Here is a 17,269-nt window from a genome sequence, read left to right on the forward strand (position 1 = left end):
GGATCCATTCCACAAGCTCCATAGCTCTTTTGTCCTGAGGAGCCCAGAATTGGACACAGCATTCCAGATGTGGCCTCACTAGAGCAGAGTAGAAGGGCAGGATCACCTCCCTTGACCAGCTGGAATGTTCTTCCTAATGCACCCCAGGACACCGTTGGCCTCTTGGCCACAAGGACACTGCTGGCTCATGGACAGCTTGGTGTCCACCAGAATTCCCAGGCCCTTCTCTGCAGAGCTGCTTTCAGCTGGTCACCCCCAGCCTGTCCTAGTGCAGGTTCAAGTTATTCCTCCCCAGGGGCAGGACCCTACACTTGCCTTTGTTGAATTTTAAAATAATCCACTCTGCTCCTCCCCCCACATCTGTCAAGGCACACATGCACATGTTTATTTGAAAGCTGTTATACCTTTCCAAAGCAAGTGGGTAAGTTATAATGAAGTGCAGTAAGCTTTTGCATTTTGGTAAAGGAAGAGAAAAATTCCTGATGTCTTTCCATTTTCTTTTTCTTTCCACTATCATTTGCTTTGATAATGAAGGCTTACTCTGGTCAGAAATGTATTGTATGTTCAGGGGTATCATAAAGAGAATGAAGACATAACTATAAATAAATTCAGGCTGGATGAAAATGACATAAAATGACAAACCAGAGTGAAAATTGGCTGAGGAAATCAGAGATAGGTTGTATTGGATAAATAAAGTGAGATGGAAACAATCAAGACAAGAAGAATGACCCTCCAACCTGTTCCAGGGAATAAGGCAACCTAGGAATAAGCAGCAAACCATCTTGCAAAGATATTGCAAACTATGAATCAAAGAGCTAAGGAAAAATATTTTCCTAATAACATCCAGAATAAGAGATTTAGTTATATTAGAGAACAGTCAAAGTTGGCACTGAAATAATCTCAACAATAATTATTTAGTAAATGATATGTATTTTATTATAGTTTTATGACAGTTAATACTGATATATCTAAGTAGTCTGTCTCACATTTATTACTCATTATATATTCTGTATAATTCCAAAGTACAGGTTTCCAACAATTTGGGTAATGAAAATGGTATTCTGGTTTTGCACACTGGGCATGATTTCCTACATGTAACAGATAAAAGAATATAATAACATATGCATATATTTCTGCCCAATGCAAGAAATACATGCAGCCATAGAACTTTCCATCCACAAAAAAATGCTACTAATCACAACCAAGTCACATAAACTAAACTAAACTAAACTAATTTAGCTTTTACAGCTACACACGCCACTGGCTTGAAAGCCATACTTGTTTGTTTTACTTTATCTTGGGGCACATAAAAATCATGGTATTTGGCAGCATGGAATAAGGGACATTAAATCAGCTTTTATGCTGTTGTTAAGAAACCCATAGAGAATGGGATTCAAGCAGCAGGACATCATACCCAACAAATGGCATATGCAATATACTAATTTAAAGTGCCTGTTGGAAATGAGAGTAGCATTAAAATCTGTGACAATGTGGAAAAGGTGAAGAGGCATCCAGCTGAAGCCAAAAACTAGTATTAGCACTGTCAGTCTGCAAAAAACCCTCCTCGATCTTGTCTTAATTCTGATGATGGACTGGGATACTGTAATCATATTCTGGATCTCTGTATTTTCTTCTGGTTTCATTTCAAAACAGATAGGGATCCCAGGGATGAATTTACTGGAGGAAAAGAGCTGGCTTTTTTCTGTGTCAGACGATTCTGGGAGATCTCTGGAATGAGTATCCTGATGATGCCTTGAAATAGCTGGCATCACACTTGAAGTCTTTCTACTGTATCTTCTGTGGTGCCTTCTGCCAAAGGCACAGCTCCACCTGGAATATCTGGAGGGCTGAACCTGCGTGCCAGTGCTCTTAGAGGGATGAAGAGTTAGGTTTATCATCTCCTTTTCTTCAAACTTGTTTTCCTTGTTTGACAGCCTAGTACCTATGCTCCTGCAGACACTGGTGTGACTGGCGGTCAGGCACGCCAGCGGCAGGATGTACTGCATGAACAGCAAGGCTATCGTGAAGGCAATCCTGTAGGAATCAGAAGGCCATGACTCAATGCACAGCAGCCTGTTCTCCAGTCCCTCTAAATTCAGAGTTTTGCTGAGGTCCACAGTTTTATGGAAAACTGGCAGAGGGGAGCAAATTGTGAAGCCAAAGGCCCAAATGATCATTATTAAGAAATAGCCTTGTTTTGCTGTGAGATTGCTGGAGAGGGGATACTTTATCATACGGTACCTGACTGCAGCAATAGATATTAACATCAAAGTTGAAACTAGGACTGAGGCACACTGGAGGAAAGGCATTACATGGCACATGACAGTGCCAAACATCCATTGGTCAAGCAGGACGGATGTCAGCGTGAAAGGTGAACAAAACAGCACAACCAAGATGTCAGAAAAGGCCAAGTTTCCAATGAGAATGTTTATTACTGTCTTCTGCTTGCACTTTAGCAGGGCCATTAGTATAAGCAGATTTCCCACAAAGCCAGCCAGACTTATAAGTGTATACAGCCCAATAAGAAAGTACTGCATGTCATCAACACTACTCTTATAGTCTTCCCAGGCAGAAAAATTCTTTGTTGCAGCAGAAGTGTTCTTGGTATGTGTGCTGTTGTTATGGTCTTTGAATCCTAAATCCATTTTACAGTCCTGCTTAGAACAAGAAAGGCATGAATTAGCATCTGAAGAAATTATGATATTGCTGTTAATCAGAATGTAAAAATACATAAATTTACCTTGTATCACCTCAATGCAAATAAATTACTATTGATGTTAGTCTACTGTGAGGCAGATCCTGCATAACTTCAGGTCAACATGAATTAGCTAAGTAGGCTTTATCATTTGGTGTTCAGCACTCCTAGGCCTCCTACCTAGATGCTCACGTGGGAGAACAGCAATTTACAGGTCTGCATTATGATGCTGCCTTTTAACTGTGTTTTGCTACAGAACATATTATCAGGCTTTCCATGAGGGAACAGTTAGCTACAAAAGCAATACACCTTGAGTTAGTGAGATTACTCATGTGAATAACAGCCCATTGATATGAGTAAGGAAATTACAGTCACCATCTGGGCAGATGGATAATCATTATATCATTGCAAATTATAAAGAAGGCACCTGAAAATGCTAACAACTGCAGTACTATTTCTTACCTTGCTAGTAGACACCTAACACAAAATAGGTGAAAGCTTTCAAAAAAGATCAGGCAATCCACTGTCAGTAATCCAAGAAGGAATTCCTGATGTGGTGTGTATAGAAAACATCTTCTATTAAGTGCTGAATACAGTTTATCTGTGCTCAAGCAGAAAGGAAAACTAAAAAATACCTCAAGTAATTGCATGTAATATGGAGAGGACAGTGTTAACTGGAAGCAAACTCCACACAGCCATGTGAAAATTCAGTGAACTGCTACTTATTCAGCACAGAATCATCTAGTGTTAAACCTAGCTCAGCACAAAGTTATTCTGCCTACTGAATCTTGATATATTAGTCTTCATTTTAGAACAAACAGAAAGACAGTTCAATTCAGTTCAAACCTCCATTTATCTTAAACACTTGCATGTACTAGAGCTTTAAAGTCAAAATTCTCCAGAGTGACAGTGCCCTGTACAAAAATGCTTAATGTTTAGAAATCTTATATAAAAGAAAACAAAAAAAATCTACAAACCCAAAGCATACGTAAATAGAGCAGAAGGCTAGATGTCACCTAAAAAAGGCAAGGCTCTTCAAGACTGTAGCAATCCTCAGTGAGCTGTAGCATGCTGACATTTTCAAAGTGCAATAATATTATTTGGTTGCCTTCACACATGCAGATGTGCTCCTTCCTTCACATCATGTGTGTTCCTACTGTTACGATTTGAGCCAAAGGGAAGCTCAAACCATAAAACAACACGAGAATGTTCACTAATTCTATTGTGATGTGAAGGTCCTCCAAGTAGGAGTAGAAATATATATATAAATATGAAAAGATCTTGCAGGTAATATGATGGAGAGAGGTGAAAAGAAGTCAGCCTTCCCAATTTGCCTCAATATTAAAGTGCTTTTTAACAGCTAAAACAGAATTAAGAACTGAATACATGAAATTAGATAACCTAAATGTTATAATTGTGTGCATATAAGCAGAGAGGCATTAATGCATATTATTTCTCTTCAGTTTCTTCTAGTCTTTAATGACATGGTGGAAAACCATATAATAGACAAGCAGTGCTGAGACTACATTTGCCTCTAGACCAACTTTAAAGGAGCAGACTAGAGATTCTGTAATGATCTAATTTCTCTATTTCTACTTTGATACAATCAGAAGTTTTCATTTTGGTGGGCTTCTCTTTATTCAACTCTTAGCTCATGAAGTAAATAGTTTTTTACTTAATTTTTGGAGCTAATTTCTGAGTTGCTAGTAACCAACTGAAAATGGTATGAGTCACCAGAGTGACTTCCCAAATTGGATGAAATTTCTTTCTATTTCCTAAATGTAACACTACATAACTTTTTCTGCATAAACCTTGCCCTGGATAAGGTAATATAATGCTAAGAAGAAGACCAAGGAACAAAATAATTTTATGTAGTATTATGTTGTAATATGTTTAATAAATTAATGTTTACTAAATTCTTCTTGAAGATTGTTGCCAGGTTCTGTGGATTTCTACACTTCCACATAAAGCTCTTGCAGTATGGATTTAGCAGAAGGGTTCATTGTGTTTTTAATACAAATTGTGTCATTAAAAACAAAAAGCAAATATGCTAGTTTCCTGAAGAAGACATATTTTGTTGAGATGCATCAGTACTGAAGAAGTTTAGCAGGAGTGCCTCTGAAGTCTAGCATGGACTTGCCATCTCCATTCCTTCTGTGCTATAGCTGCCTTCTGACTCGGTGAGACGAGCTCTTCCCTGCCGCGTGTCCTCATTTCTATGAGGAAGGAGCACTGGAAGTCACACCATGATCTCTTCAGACCCTGGCTGGACACCCAGGGCACCAAAGAAGTCTGTGAAGCACAGAAACCCCTTCTGTACCATCTTCCTATAGTTTCAGAGTGACAGCAAGACAGAGAGGCAAGGAATAACAGTATAATCTGCTGGTTTCAACAGACAACTGCTGTGCTGACACAAGCTCCCTTTGCAAAATGCCCAAAGAGAATTTTCTTTTAATCTTGGATGTATAAGAAGAAAGCAGACTTTCCCCCCTAATTTCAAAACATGCCAAGTAGATCTCTTACTCTCTGAGCTTTTTCTTCTGCTCAAAAAGAAACTAGTTGCTGTCAGTCTGAGTGCCAGCAGCAGTAATGATACAAACAGAAGTTTTCTTCCCCTATCATTGATCTCTAGTCCCCAAACTCATCTTAGCCTGCCACTGGTTTCACAGGGCTGTGTGCTCTTATTGGCATGTATCTTCCTGCTTTGTTTTAACAGCTGCTTCTATTCTCAGAGATTTGCTCACCCTCCATCATGTTAGTTGGTCATTCCTGGTGCAGCACATGGCTGTAACTTTCAGGGAAATGGAAATTCCTGAAAATCCCATTGTGGAAAACAGAATTAAAAAACACAGCCTCTTTTCAAAAGCTTCACCTCATATTTGAAGTGTATTTCTAAACTAAATGCATGATAGTGCCAAGGTGGTCTTGTACCTCTTTTCAAAACTCAGATTTAGTTAATCTGAAGGTACCTGCTGGAGGTTTTCTAGCTGTCATCTCCAAATGTTGGATCACTTTCACCTCCTGCATCTCTCAGTGAGGCAAACGAGGTCCCCATTCTGTAATGCTGGTCTGCACACTGCACATTCCTGACTCTGCTCAGCTACACCTGTGGGAGCTCATACCCGTGAGCTCTGTGTGGGCTTGCCTAGGTCTCCTTTAGTTTCAGTGGAATGCTTGAGGCAGGAGGCTAGGCTGCTCAAGGCAGTAGAGACTGCAATTTTGTGGCAGGATCCAAGGTAGATTTGAATATTTACTGTAAGAGTCAAATGATTGCAGTTAGCATTTAGCTGAGTTAGAGGCACCAGATAACCTGTGCTAATTTAACATGTTTAACCTCTTATACTTAATATCATTTTTTCACTTAAAGCTGTTGCTTAAATTACAAGTTCCCTAAATCATAATTTAGGACAGTTAATAGGCTGGATATTTCTATTTCTCTATATATTTAAAGGGATATTTTCAAGAACACAAAAGTTAGGCAGGCAACCATCATGCTCTAAAGATAATTGTTTTTTTCAGGAAATGGTCCTTCAATTAGATGAGATACTTATATTAAGGTTTATTCATGGATAAGAGCTTATATCCCACAATACTGATATCTATTAAGTTATTTCTGAATGGCTGGTCCTTGTACAGTCCAGTCAGTTTAATCCTTGCAACAGGGCAATTAACCTTTATAGCTGTGAACAATTTACAGTCTTAGATGACCTTTCTCTATGTTAAAAGAAGGAAAAAAAAAACCAGCCAAAAGAACCTCACAAAAAAATCCCAAAAAACAAACCTTTTTGGGTTTGGGGGCCCCTCCCCCCCTCCAAAACCCCATGGTGAAAACATACAGGGAAGAAGCACATTGTGTAAATTTGTAAGTACAGTCTTTCTGCCCTCATAATACTGGAGAAATATCAAGACTTCACCAAAAAAGTCAGAGAAGGTTTTTAAGCATCTACACAGAGGTAAACAGTTAATATGAGTGGCCATTACTGCACGACCACCAAAGCTTTAGGAAAGCACTGAGCTGTGTTGTTACAGCCTGAGAAATAATGTCCTCACATCAATACAGACGGAGATAACATCCGACACAAAATCTAAAACCACTGAAGTGTTGCATTCACTACCCAAGCTAAGGAGAAAAAGCTGCTGATTCTCATGTTCTTGTTCATAATGTGCAACAGCAAAAACTAGCCTGAGAACCTGGAAGAATTCAACAGATTGAATTACTTCAGAAGTCCAAAAAAAAAAGGATTTTTGTACACGTTAATGGTATGCCTATTTCTCTGAATCACCAAAAGAACTGCAACATTACCTCGGAAAACAGGAATACAACTTCTGAAATTGTGCCAAGGCTGACTAATAAGATTGTACGTCCAGCTCCAAGGAAATGCTATGGAACATAATGGGCTATTCGCTGGCCAGAACAGAAAACTTGAAACGCCTGGCTACATTTTTTTTTCCAGGGAGCACAGCAACTCCAGGCTCGCAAAAGCACCAAACCACCCCAAAACGGGAACGACTGTTATTTTTGCCCTTCCACGCCTCCATTGGGAACCACTCTGCACCGCCCTGCGTCCCAAACCGCGCGCCCGTTCTCAGCCGAGCCCCGGGCGCCCCGCGGCCGCCGCGACACCGCCACCCCCAAGGGCTGATGCGCTCCCCCGTCCCCGCGCACTTGGTGGCAGGGCGGGGCCCCGCGCAAACTTGCGCGGCCGCCCCGCGAGGGGAGGGGAGGGGAGCTGAGCTACGGCGAGCTGAGCAGAACCGACCTGAGCTGAGCCGAGCCGAGCCGAGCCGAGCCGAGCCCGCCGTGGCGGCTCCGCGCCCGCCCGCGTTACCTGCGCGCGTGTCCCACTGCGGGCGCCCCGCGGCGAGGAGGGGCCGCGGGGGCGGCGCGGGCGCGGCGGCGGCTCCGGTCCGCACTCACGGCTCCGGCACGGGCGGGCGGAGCGCGGCTCTGAGGAAGCGGAGGGAGGCGCGCAGCCCCCGGGGCTGGCGGCGCACCTTATGGGGGTGCTGCGGGGCGCCGGGGCTCGCCCGCGGCCGAGGGCCGGGCCCCGGGACTGGCGGTGCCGCCGTCGGCGCCGCGCTCGCCGCCCGCTCGGTTGAGCGGGGGCTGGGGCTGGGGCTGCAGCGCGGGCGCATTTCGGGAGGCCGCTCCAGGCAGACCTGGAGCCCGGTATTTCAGCGCTGCACGGTGTGACAGAGTTTCCATGGAAATACAGCGAGACGGTAAATACACCCCGCGCACGCCGCTGCTTAGGGGATGCTCTCAGTGCCTCACCCGGCACTCAGGGCACGGCGTTTGCGAAGGTGAAACGCGCTGCGAGTCTCGGGACATAGCGAGGTGCGAGCACAGGCAGGCAATCACAGAACGCTGATCAGAGCTCCCCTTGCTTCGGCTGGAGCAAAGCTCCGGAGATTTTTATCCCTGCTGCTCAAATACCCTTTAATTTTTATTTTAGAACAGGTGGAAGGCGATGGTTTTCGCCCAGTTTTCCTCGCTAAGCTGAGTTCCATTCTTACAGAGCAAAATATCTGAAGGGTGGTTTTAATTTTATCTGAACAATCAGTGAGAAAGCAGGGCATTTTCTTATGTGAGCAATATTTAAAGCCTAAAAACTGTTGGGTATGTCATAGTAAAAAGCATGAAAAGACAAACTCTGCTACTCTCACCAGCTGTTATCTTCTAGCACAAGAAGAGTCATTGATCATAGTCCTATTACAGAGCTATGGCAGAACTCAGTGACATGTGGGTCCCTGGGAGCACAAGTGGCAGAATCTGACACAGAAATGTAATGACTTTTCCATTTGCCAAGGTGCTACTTTGACAGTTGATATTAACACAGCACTGCAGAAAAGCTGCCCGTATAATTAGCCTGTGAAAAACTGTACCACACGAAGATAAAACAACTGGATCAATCATATTGTAAAATAACCTTTGAAAAGTCCAGGTAGGTTCCTTATTTAACTTGGGTATTGTGAAAATACTCATTGAGCCATCCAGGAACAAATAATCTTCATCTTCAGCAGATGAGCTCAGGATGGCAAAGAAGATTTCATCCTATCTTTTGAAGATTTCATCCCATCTTCTTTTGCCTGCTTCTGCATAATTCACCACCCACTGCTGGTGAATCACTGCATGTGCAAGTGGAGCACAGGGAGCTGCCAGGTGGAAGTGACGTGCCAATCTACTTCATCATATTAGCACAACTCTCCTGTTAGTCACAACGGAGAACAGAATTAATCCTTTTTAGGGCTGAGCAGCTGTTCTTAGCATTTTTGACCATCTTCCCACCTAACACTGATGGTTTTGAAGACTTTCACACAAATTTTTGACCTATAGATAGAAACCCACTATGGCTCTAACACACAATGGGCATGATTAACACTTTCCCTACTTCTCTTGTTCTAGGAGAGCTTCCCACATTGCTGGCCCCACTGCATGAAGTGGAAGGTCTCTCCTGGAAAAAGTGAAGTTTTAATGACACTACATCTTTCTATGGAAACTGCTGGCTACAGCAGACTGATAGTGTGTTTTAAAAGTAGTCTAAATTTGCTGGCAGAGGCCAGTGGGAAATTAAAGTTTCTTATATTGCACAAGTGTGATTTATGTGGGATGCCATTGTACCTTCATAAAGGTACAAACAGCCTACCATCATGTTAAGCCATTTCTAAGGTCACCTAGTACAGTTTACCAAGGAGTATCCAGAAAATATATGCTTCTTAGCAGGAGTAGTCAGTAAGAGAAGTATTCCTTCCTCAAAGAAATTCTCTCTAAGAATAAAATATTCTACTTTTTTTTGTTGATTGTCTTATTTCAAAAGGGTTCATCAGCCAGTAATGTATTGGAGGTGTGAGATTATTTGTTTTATTCCCCACAGACCTGTAATTAACACCACACTTTCCTCAACTGTATATGTACATTTCATCCCTGATACTTGCACACATCAATTACTATTCAGACCTTTATATTTTTTTTTCCTATCCACTGTTTGTGTACATCTGTCTTGCCAGTAATACTACTAAATAATGAAGTCAATCATCTAGAGATAGAAAAGGTATGGCCATTAGAGATATCAAATGTCAGGAGTGACAGCAGATCATAGTACAAGTTCCCTAGAAATCAGCTACCATAGGGTTGTTGAAACCACAGAGGAGTCCTCGAGGAAGTAAGAGATGGTGATGATGAAAGACACCTCCTCTGGAGGAGCTGGGGAAAAACATGGTGCATCAGAGAGAGAAGGCTGGGATTCCTGAGTCAGAAGAATACAACTGAAAATACAGGAGAAAACTCTGTGTCTATATGAATTCAAGTTAGTTTTGTCATGTTTCTTACTTCAGTCCCAAATGTATCTTTCTTTTGGGAGAATCATTCCAATATCTTAGAAAATTTTGCCTCTAAAGGCAAACTGTGGAAGATATGAAGAATCAAAGCTCTAATGGAAATCTGTGAGAACTGATAAATGCCACAAAACCAATGGTCTAAAGCACCTAATATCCAATTCTGCAGCACGCAGTCAATCATCAAAGTTTTCCATGAGACAAACTCTAATGTTATTGTAAAGTCTGCTACCAATGGCACACTTACCCATGGGCAAAACAGTGTAAGAGGTACTACATAGCTGCTACAGAATTTGAGAGGTTTTGTGAGATACATATACAGCATTTGTGTTGTTTAAAATCCTTCACCCAACCACTTCATGCCCAGAAAAATTCTAATAAAACACTATTAAAAACACCATTAATGTCTGGCTTCTGTATGGTCCATCCCTGCCACAGATTCTTAGCTTGCATAAAGCAGCAAGCCTTGGACTTCTGAGAAGGTGGCAATGGTTGAGATGTCTTTGCATTGAAAGACAGGACACCTCATGGTTAGCTAATAGAATAATTCCAAGGGTGAGACTGTAATTAGTAAATTTTATTTCCTAATGTGTCATCACATTTTTTTGGCTGGTGTTATACATATTGATCTGTCTGGATGTTTGTATGTGGGGCCTATTTCTGCTTCATCTGAAGCCAGATGAGAGCTTGTGTATGGGTGTACAGGAGTTTGAGTCCTGAATAGACACAGTGGAGTGCCCATAGCAGAAAACATGAAAACATGTATTTTAGCCAGGTGGACATAATTTAGGTTATAGCTCAAGCAGCCTTTAAGCAATATTTCATGTGATCAGGGTAGATTTATATTAGTCAGCTTGGCTGTATTGTTGAAAATGGAGCTGTAGCAGCAAGACTGTCAGCAGAGATGAACCACATAATCATTCATACAGCTTTTTTGGATTTGTGACCTTAGCAGTCAAATGAAGTATTGTTATGTTTGGTGTCAGATGCAGTTATGTCAGAATAAACATGTTCTTAGCCAAAGAGAGAATTTGCTGCAATTCAAATTACACTCAACAGCAAAAGGCCTATTTAGTCTACTTTTGCCCCAAGGACCAGGAGTTTCCTTATCTTTGAACAGAGTAGTGTGAAATGCAAGTATTTCAATGGCATTGATGTTCATTATTAGAATATAAAAACAATAAAAAATTAAGTTAAAAAAAAAACCCTTCAGAGAGTGTTTCCATTTATTTCCATAATGGTGACTTCAGTTTGTTTTATACAGAACAAAATATACAAATTACCCTCCTGGTGTTCTTTCACTTACTGGATGTTACATTTTAGGGAGGGATTGCATTGCCTGAACACACAAAGATACATTGCAATAAAAGCGACAGCCTCATTTTATGAAATCTTTTCTATTTTTGAGTTTTGCAGTGAGAAAGAATTTTGATGGATTTACAGCTTAGTCTACTTTTTCTATTTTTTTTTTTTAATCTCATTCTCTTCTCAATGCTTTTGCTTCAAAGTATTTCTTTATTCTTTTACTCGGGCTGTTCTATTTCCTTAATTGAAATACTTGTGTTCTGTTTATTGAACTTACTCTCTTTTTGCAATGTCATGCCTTCACACAAACAAACACATGCAAACAAAGTCATCCAATCCAGGGTGCCTTTGATGTACTGAAAAATTTATTCCCTGGAAGAGAATAATCTTTAACACAATGGTTGTCTTACTACTCCAGTCTTCTAATGTCCTGACAATCATCATCTATAAAATAAGAGTTGTGAGGAATTATTTGACTTCTTTGTCAGCTTGGAGCTCCAGATAGAGACCATCAGCTTGGTGTTGAGGCTGGAGATGCACAGAATAGCCAGGACCTGCTCATGCCTGATTTTCCTATGGAGCATATCTATGGGAGGATGGATGGTGAGAGAATAGAGATAGTGCTGAAGGCAATCTCGCCCCTGAGGAGTTGGATCTGTACTAATTACCAAAGAGTAGGAACAGCCTTGCCCTTAATAGGTCACAGCTGTGTCCAGTAAGGATGGTCCAATAAGGATGGGTGTTATAAAAGAGTGGGTCAGGTAGTTGAGAGGGGACTTAGAGGGTTGGAGTCAGTTGGGTGTGCTGTTGGGAGGTGCAAGGGTCAGGTGGTCGTGCTAGGGACAATAAGGATCAGTATGTCTGCTAGGGACAGAAAGGATCAGGTGGTTGTGATAAGGACAAGAACTAAGAAGTCAGCCAGCTGTGTGGAAGAAAGAGAAAAGGAGTCAGTGTTGCAAGGACCTGCCCATGAGAACTCACAGAGAGAAGGTATGAAAGTCTTACTGTAAGATAATAAGCTAACAGTGACAGTTCCCATGTACCACCGATTGGTGCTAAGTAAAGGTGCCAACAATTGGTAGCCTGTATGGGGATGAGCTCCACATATGTGTGATGCACAAAATGTATTTTATACAGTTATAATGGAAAGTTTGAAAAGAGTCAGCATCTGTTTATTAGAGTGATTATTTTTTAGTGCTCACATGTATGTGAAATGCTTCAGAGAAGACTGATATAGCTCCAACTGAGTTAGTCATCTGAGGTGAACACACAAGTGTATGGTGAAGCAGAAAGCTTGCAGCAAGGCTGGGGTTTTAGCATGTGTGCACATATATATATGTGTGTGTGTGTATTTATGTACATACACTTGTATGTTGCACATGTGTTTGAAAGACTCAGGGGCTGAAGCAGTCCTTTCCATTGCTCCACTACACTGTTCAAAGCCTGACCTTGCATCTGACTGCAGTGTGAATAATCCCATGGATATTTGTTGTTATCACTGTGAGCTCAAGTCAATGAGTGACATGTAGGCTCTATTTTTGATCTTTTGTAGGTAATTATTATATTGACATAGTATAACAGAGGCATTGTGAGGTTTGCTTTGCCCATGTTTATGCAATGTTTGAAATTCAAATGTGTATTAACCATTAAAATGTGAAGTATTATGAATCAATTCATTTGCTAATGAAATGGAGCTTCTCATGACTAATGACAAAATGGAGGAGAAAGATCATACCTATCTGAAAATTCAGACATTTCTGAAAAATTGATATTTAGTAAATAAATGGCACTGTGGTACCTTATCTAAATCTAGAATAGGATGGTGAGAAACAAAGGCAAAATTCACAACTCCCTACATCCCTGTCTTCCCAAGCTCAACATCACTCTTGTCTTCAAACTGCTCTATATTCCCATCCCTCTGAGTTGTGCAGTGGGACAGGGAATGGGAGTTCTGGTCAGTTCATCACCCTTTTTCCCTGCTGCTCCTCCCTCCTCATGATGTTCCCCTGCTCCAGCATGGGTCTGTCCCATGGGTTTCAGTCCTTCAGGAACAGACTGCTCTTGTGTGGACTCCTCTCCATGGACCACAGCATGGATATCTGCTCCTACCATAGTCCTGCATGGGCTGCTGGGGTGCAACTTGTATCACCATGGTTCTCACCACAGGCAGTGGTGGGGTGGAATCTCTGCTCTGGCCAGATGTGGATGCATTTTGGAGTCAGATGAAAATGGATCTGATCAATGTGGGTGTACTCCTCTCACAAAAGCCACCCCTGCAGCTCCCCAGCTTGCCATGTAAACTCAGGTCTCTTTTTCTGAACTGGTCTTAAAAATGTATCTCTACCATGGATACCTGTTAGTAGAGTGCAACAATTTTGTATCACAGAATACTTATTTTAATTTTTAAATAGCCATCTTGACCATATGGGTAGGAACATTACAGGGAAGTAGTGGGAACATTCTGTCATTAAAAAGGCTTTTTCTCTGCCTAGCAATTGCCCTTAAAATATCTTTATTGGACAGTGTGGCTATATCATTCCTCATCCAAAGCAATGAGGGGTCTCAGTTGTACATGTCCAACAGTGTCACTGCTTCAGACACAAATATGCTCTTTATGAGACCTTCAGCTTGGATCCCTGCCTGAGCGTTCCTACTTTTGCTCTGTTCAAAGGCATGCATGCTTATGACCTACATAGGACTGAAGTTCTTGAGAGGCATTATCTACAGCCTGCACTTTCCTTCTGGCTGCTGCTCTTAAAATGTCAGCAGCACCACGGCTCCTGGTTTATAGCAGCCTTGCAGGGTGCCTGCAGTTGTCTTTCTTACATGAAGGACTGCAATTACAATGCAGTTGAGCCAAGCTCCTGTAAATACAGTGCAAACATCAGCCTTATTCTGGGTTCTGAAATATTCCTGTGCGGCTTCTTCTGCAAAAAAGTGTCACAATTATTAATTCTGTGCAACTAATTTATTTAGCTATAATTAACCAGGTTTCTCACTTGAGAGTCGTTTATGACACAACAGTGTTGCCATATAATAGGTGCATGCCTGAGGGTAAGAATGTGAGAGCATGCAACTCTTTACATAGGAAAATTCAATCTGGGACCTTGGACGAATTAGGGAACTTCTGTTTCCCAAGAAATACAAACTCCTATTACAGCCTGCAGGTTGTGTCCAGGCATTTTCAAAGTGTTGCTTACATTTATCTGGGTAACTTCTTGCAGACTTCCCAATTTACTCTGTCTTTTGTGCTCATTGAAGTAGATCAGGGCAGTGCTTTTTGTGAGTGAGACAGCAAGATGTTTCAGGAACTTATTTCCTATTGATCCAGTCATAGCTATTCACGATAAACGCAACCAGAAGCTAGCTGTACCGGTTCAAAAAGCCAAACCCAAACTTTGTAACTTGCTCGTTATGCTGAAAATCGCTTCCTTGTCCCCTAACAGTTTCTATTTCCATCTTTAGTTTGGCCACAAGATGGCAATAACTTGCAGACAAAATGAAACAGGCAGACCGATTTGAAACTGTCTCCCTTCCTGAGCTTTTCCCTGCGCTCTGCCCCCAGCCCCCCTCTTTTGTTTCAATATTTAATTGCATTTCTTTCGGAATTACTAGGCAACCCACCCCCAGATGTGCAGTTTAAAGGTGATGTGCTTGCAGTGTGGTTTTCAGGATCTACTCCGTAGAGCACTATCATGTGATACTGGGGTAAGGTGGAGTTCAGCTTTAAGGGGGAGTCTCCAGCCTTCCTCACCAATCTTTAGGATCTGACTGGAGAAATACCAAAGGATCCTTCTCCTTTCCCTGCTCCTGCTCCATCCAGCCTCCTGGGCCAGCCTCTGAGCAGACCAAAGACAGGCAGAGCAGTTGCAAGGTGAGTTTCCCCTGTGGTTGCTTTTCCACGACTCTGGGTGGTTGTGTGCCAGTTAGGCTGGTGTTTGCTTGCTATTTCAGCTGCAAGTGACAAAATCTAAGGGAGGATTAGGCTGCAGATAGAACTTCCGAGCAGCTGGGTGAACCTTCAGCTTGGGCTGACAGCATTTTGTTTTTGCTTTTGAACAGCTCTGATAGTTTTACTGTGCATTTCCATTCACCTCACAGTACATTATTTCACCCTATTTGTCTGATGGTGCTAAACTTTTGACCAAAATCTCTCACGGACGGTCAGGAGGGTGTGCATGGTAGAGGAGACTGCAATAGCCCAGAAGGGTCTGCAGAGCTATGGGCTTTCCCCATGCCAAGCCATCACTCAGTGGGGAGGGATCTCCTTCCTGACTTGGGAGCTGGGGGTTTAGAGGACCAGAAACAATGCAGTTGTCTGGGAGATTGAACTTCATGCCCCTCTGTTGTCTGGTCCATTTTGCAGAAGGACAGGAAAGAAGGACTCCTCGTCACTTGACAGCAGTGGGCTGGTTCCTAGATACCCTCTTGCACACATCACAGAGGTTGCATCTCTGCTATGGGAAAGATGGGGGGAGAAGGAGTAGTAGCATTTTCTGGTTTGGAGTTTGATATTTAATAAATAAGCAAGAGCAGAGCTTGGCTAAGTGAGTAGAAAAACCAAGAGCATGAAACCCTGGACACCTTATTGCTGGGGGCAGTTTGGTCCTGGCTGGTGAAAGAACTTGCCCAGTTCCCTCCTTGCAGGTCATGGCTCCTTGCCTGCTCTTGCCATCATTCTATCAAGTCACCAGGCTAGAGTGCCCATCTCATGCTATACAAGTGATGGTGGAGTTCATTATTAAATCCAGATGTTGATTTTCAGACTATGATAAAGTTACACTGTGGAAATTAAGGAGCCCTGGCTCTTCACATCAGCCCCACACTTTCCATTTGGGTAAAGCAGCTACTTTTGTCTGTGACAGAAGTGATGCTTCAAGGAATCCTGGGGGTGGAAATTTCTTTTAGACCCTAAAACAGATTTGGTGGGGTAGGAGATCTGATAAATTTAGTTAGCAGAGGCAGAAGGTCAGAGAGATAATACTCAGGCACATACCTAGATGGCTTGAAAATCAGAGTAATCAGCCAGAGAAGCCTTTTGTCTGAAATCACTGCTGTTAACTCTCACAGTAAAATGTCACTCAGAGGCAGGCTACATTGCCTGTCACAGTTTAATGTAGCCTTGTGCTGATTGAAAGAGCCAGAAGAGGTTCAGCAGGGGTTGGCTCCTGACAGCAGTGAGAAGGCATTGCCGTGGTCATCCTTTGGCTGACCCTCAGGAGGAGCTGCAGCTGCAAGCCCAGCCCTCGCACACTGACTCTGCCCTAGGGAGGAGGCAGCCCCATCTCTGGTGCCCAGCGTGTGGCTGCTTAAAAAGGTGTCTGTCAGTCAGAGACAAAGACAATTCTGCTCCATAGACTTACTAGTACAGAGATTTATATCGAGTATCATTTAAGAACAAAAGCTCACCTATTCAGGGTAACTTCTGTTGAAGTACATTTTAGTGGGCAATGTTTCTACAGCTTTTCTGATAAATACCATATGAAGTCACGCTTGAAACCCACTTGTGTGAATTTTAAGTGGCATTACTTTCATTACCATAACCTAAGGTTAAGCGAGCAATAAATTTAGCTCACAGGAGTGGGCAGAGAGAAAGTTCGAGATTCAGTGTGGAATGCAGTACCACTAATGATGCCCAGATTCAATGGCACTAACGGTAAGTTGAAGTATAGGTGTGTCAGGTTATCAATTAATGGTTTTTAATTGTTTATCAATTAATTTGATTTTATTTTTTAACTTGCCTTCTGAACACATATGCTGGATTTTCAGATTTTTAAAATCCAAGGCCTTGCCAAGGGGTGGTTATTTAAGCATGCCTATTTCCCTTGAATGGCTAAAGAAATTTTCTGGTGGTGTTTAAAATTTGCCAAGTTTTGTCTTTTGTCTTGTATTCTTTTTTCTTTGCTGCGCAGCCCTGCTAGTTAAGATTAAAGT

The 17,269-nt window shown here is 42.1% G+C and overlaps 1 protein-coding gene across 4 annotated transcripts; it reads right to left on the reverse strand.

Moving 5' to 3' along the window:
* Positions 1-910: 910 nt before the first annotated feature.
* Positions 911-7,643, reverse strand: NPY5R (neuropeptide Y receptor Y5). Of its 4 annotated transcripts, XM_068187167.1 has the most exons (3): positions 5,665-6,426; positions 5,440-5,507; positions 911-2,654 (listed from the first exon to the last, which is right to left on the reverse strand). In XM_068187167.1, exon 3 carries the CDS (start codon positions 2,643-2,645, stop codon positions 1,314-1,316), a length of 1,332 nt encoding a protein of 443 aa, XP_068043268.1. In that variant the 5' UTR covers positions 2,646-2,654; positions 5,440-5,507; positions 5,665-6,426; the 3' UTR covers positions 911-1,313. The 4 variants fall into 4 exon arrangements, with proteins under 4 accessions (XP_068043268.1, XP_068043267.1, XP_068043269.1 ...); XM_068187166.1 differs by lacking the exons at positions 5,440-5,507; positions 5,665-6,426 and adding an exon at positions 7,542-7,643 and having other exon boundaries at positions 911-2,657; XM_068187168.1 differs by lacking the exons at positions 5,440-5,507; positions 5,665-6,426 and adding an exon at positions 7,456-7,533.
* Between the last annotated feature and the right edge of the window lie 9,626 nt (positions 7,644-17,269).

This window comes from Anomalospiza imberbis, chromosome 4 (assembly GCF_031753505.1).
Source record: "Anomalospiza imberbis isolate Cuckoo-Finch-1a 21T00152 chromosome 4, ASM3175350v1, whole genome shotgun sequence".
Lineage (NCBI taxonomy): Eukaryota > Metazoa > Chordata > Aves > Passeriformes > Viduidae > Anomalospiza > Anomalospiza imberbis.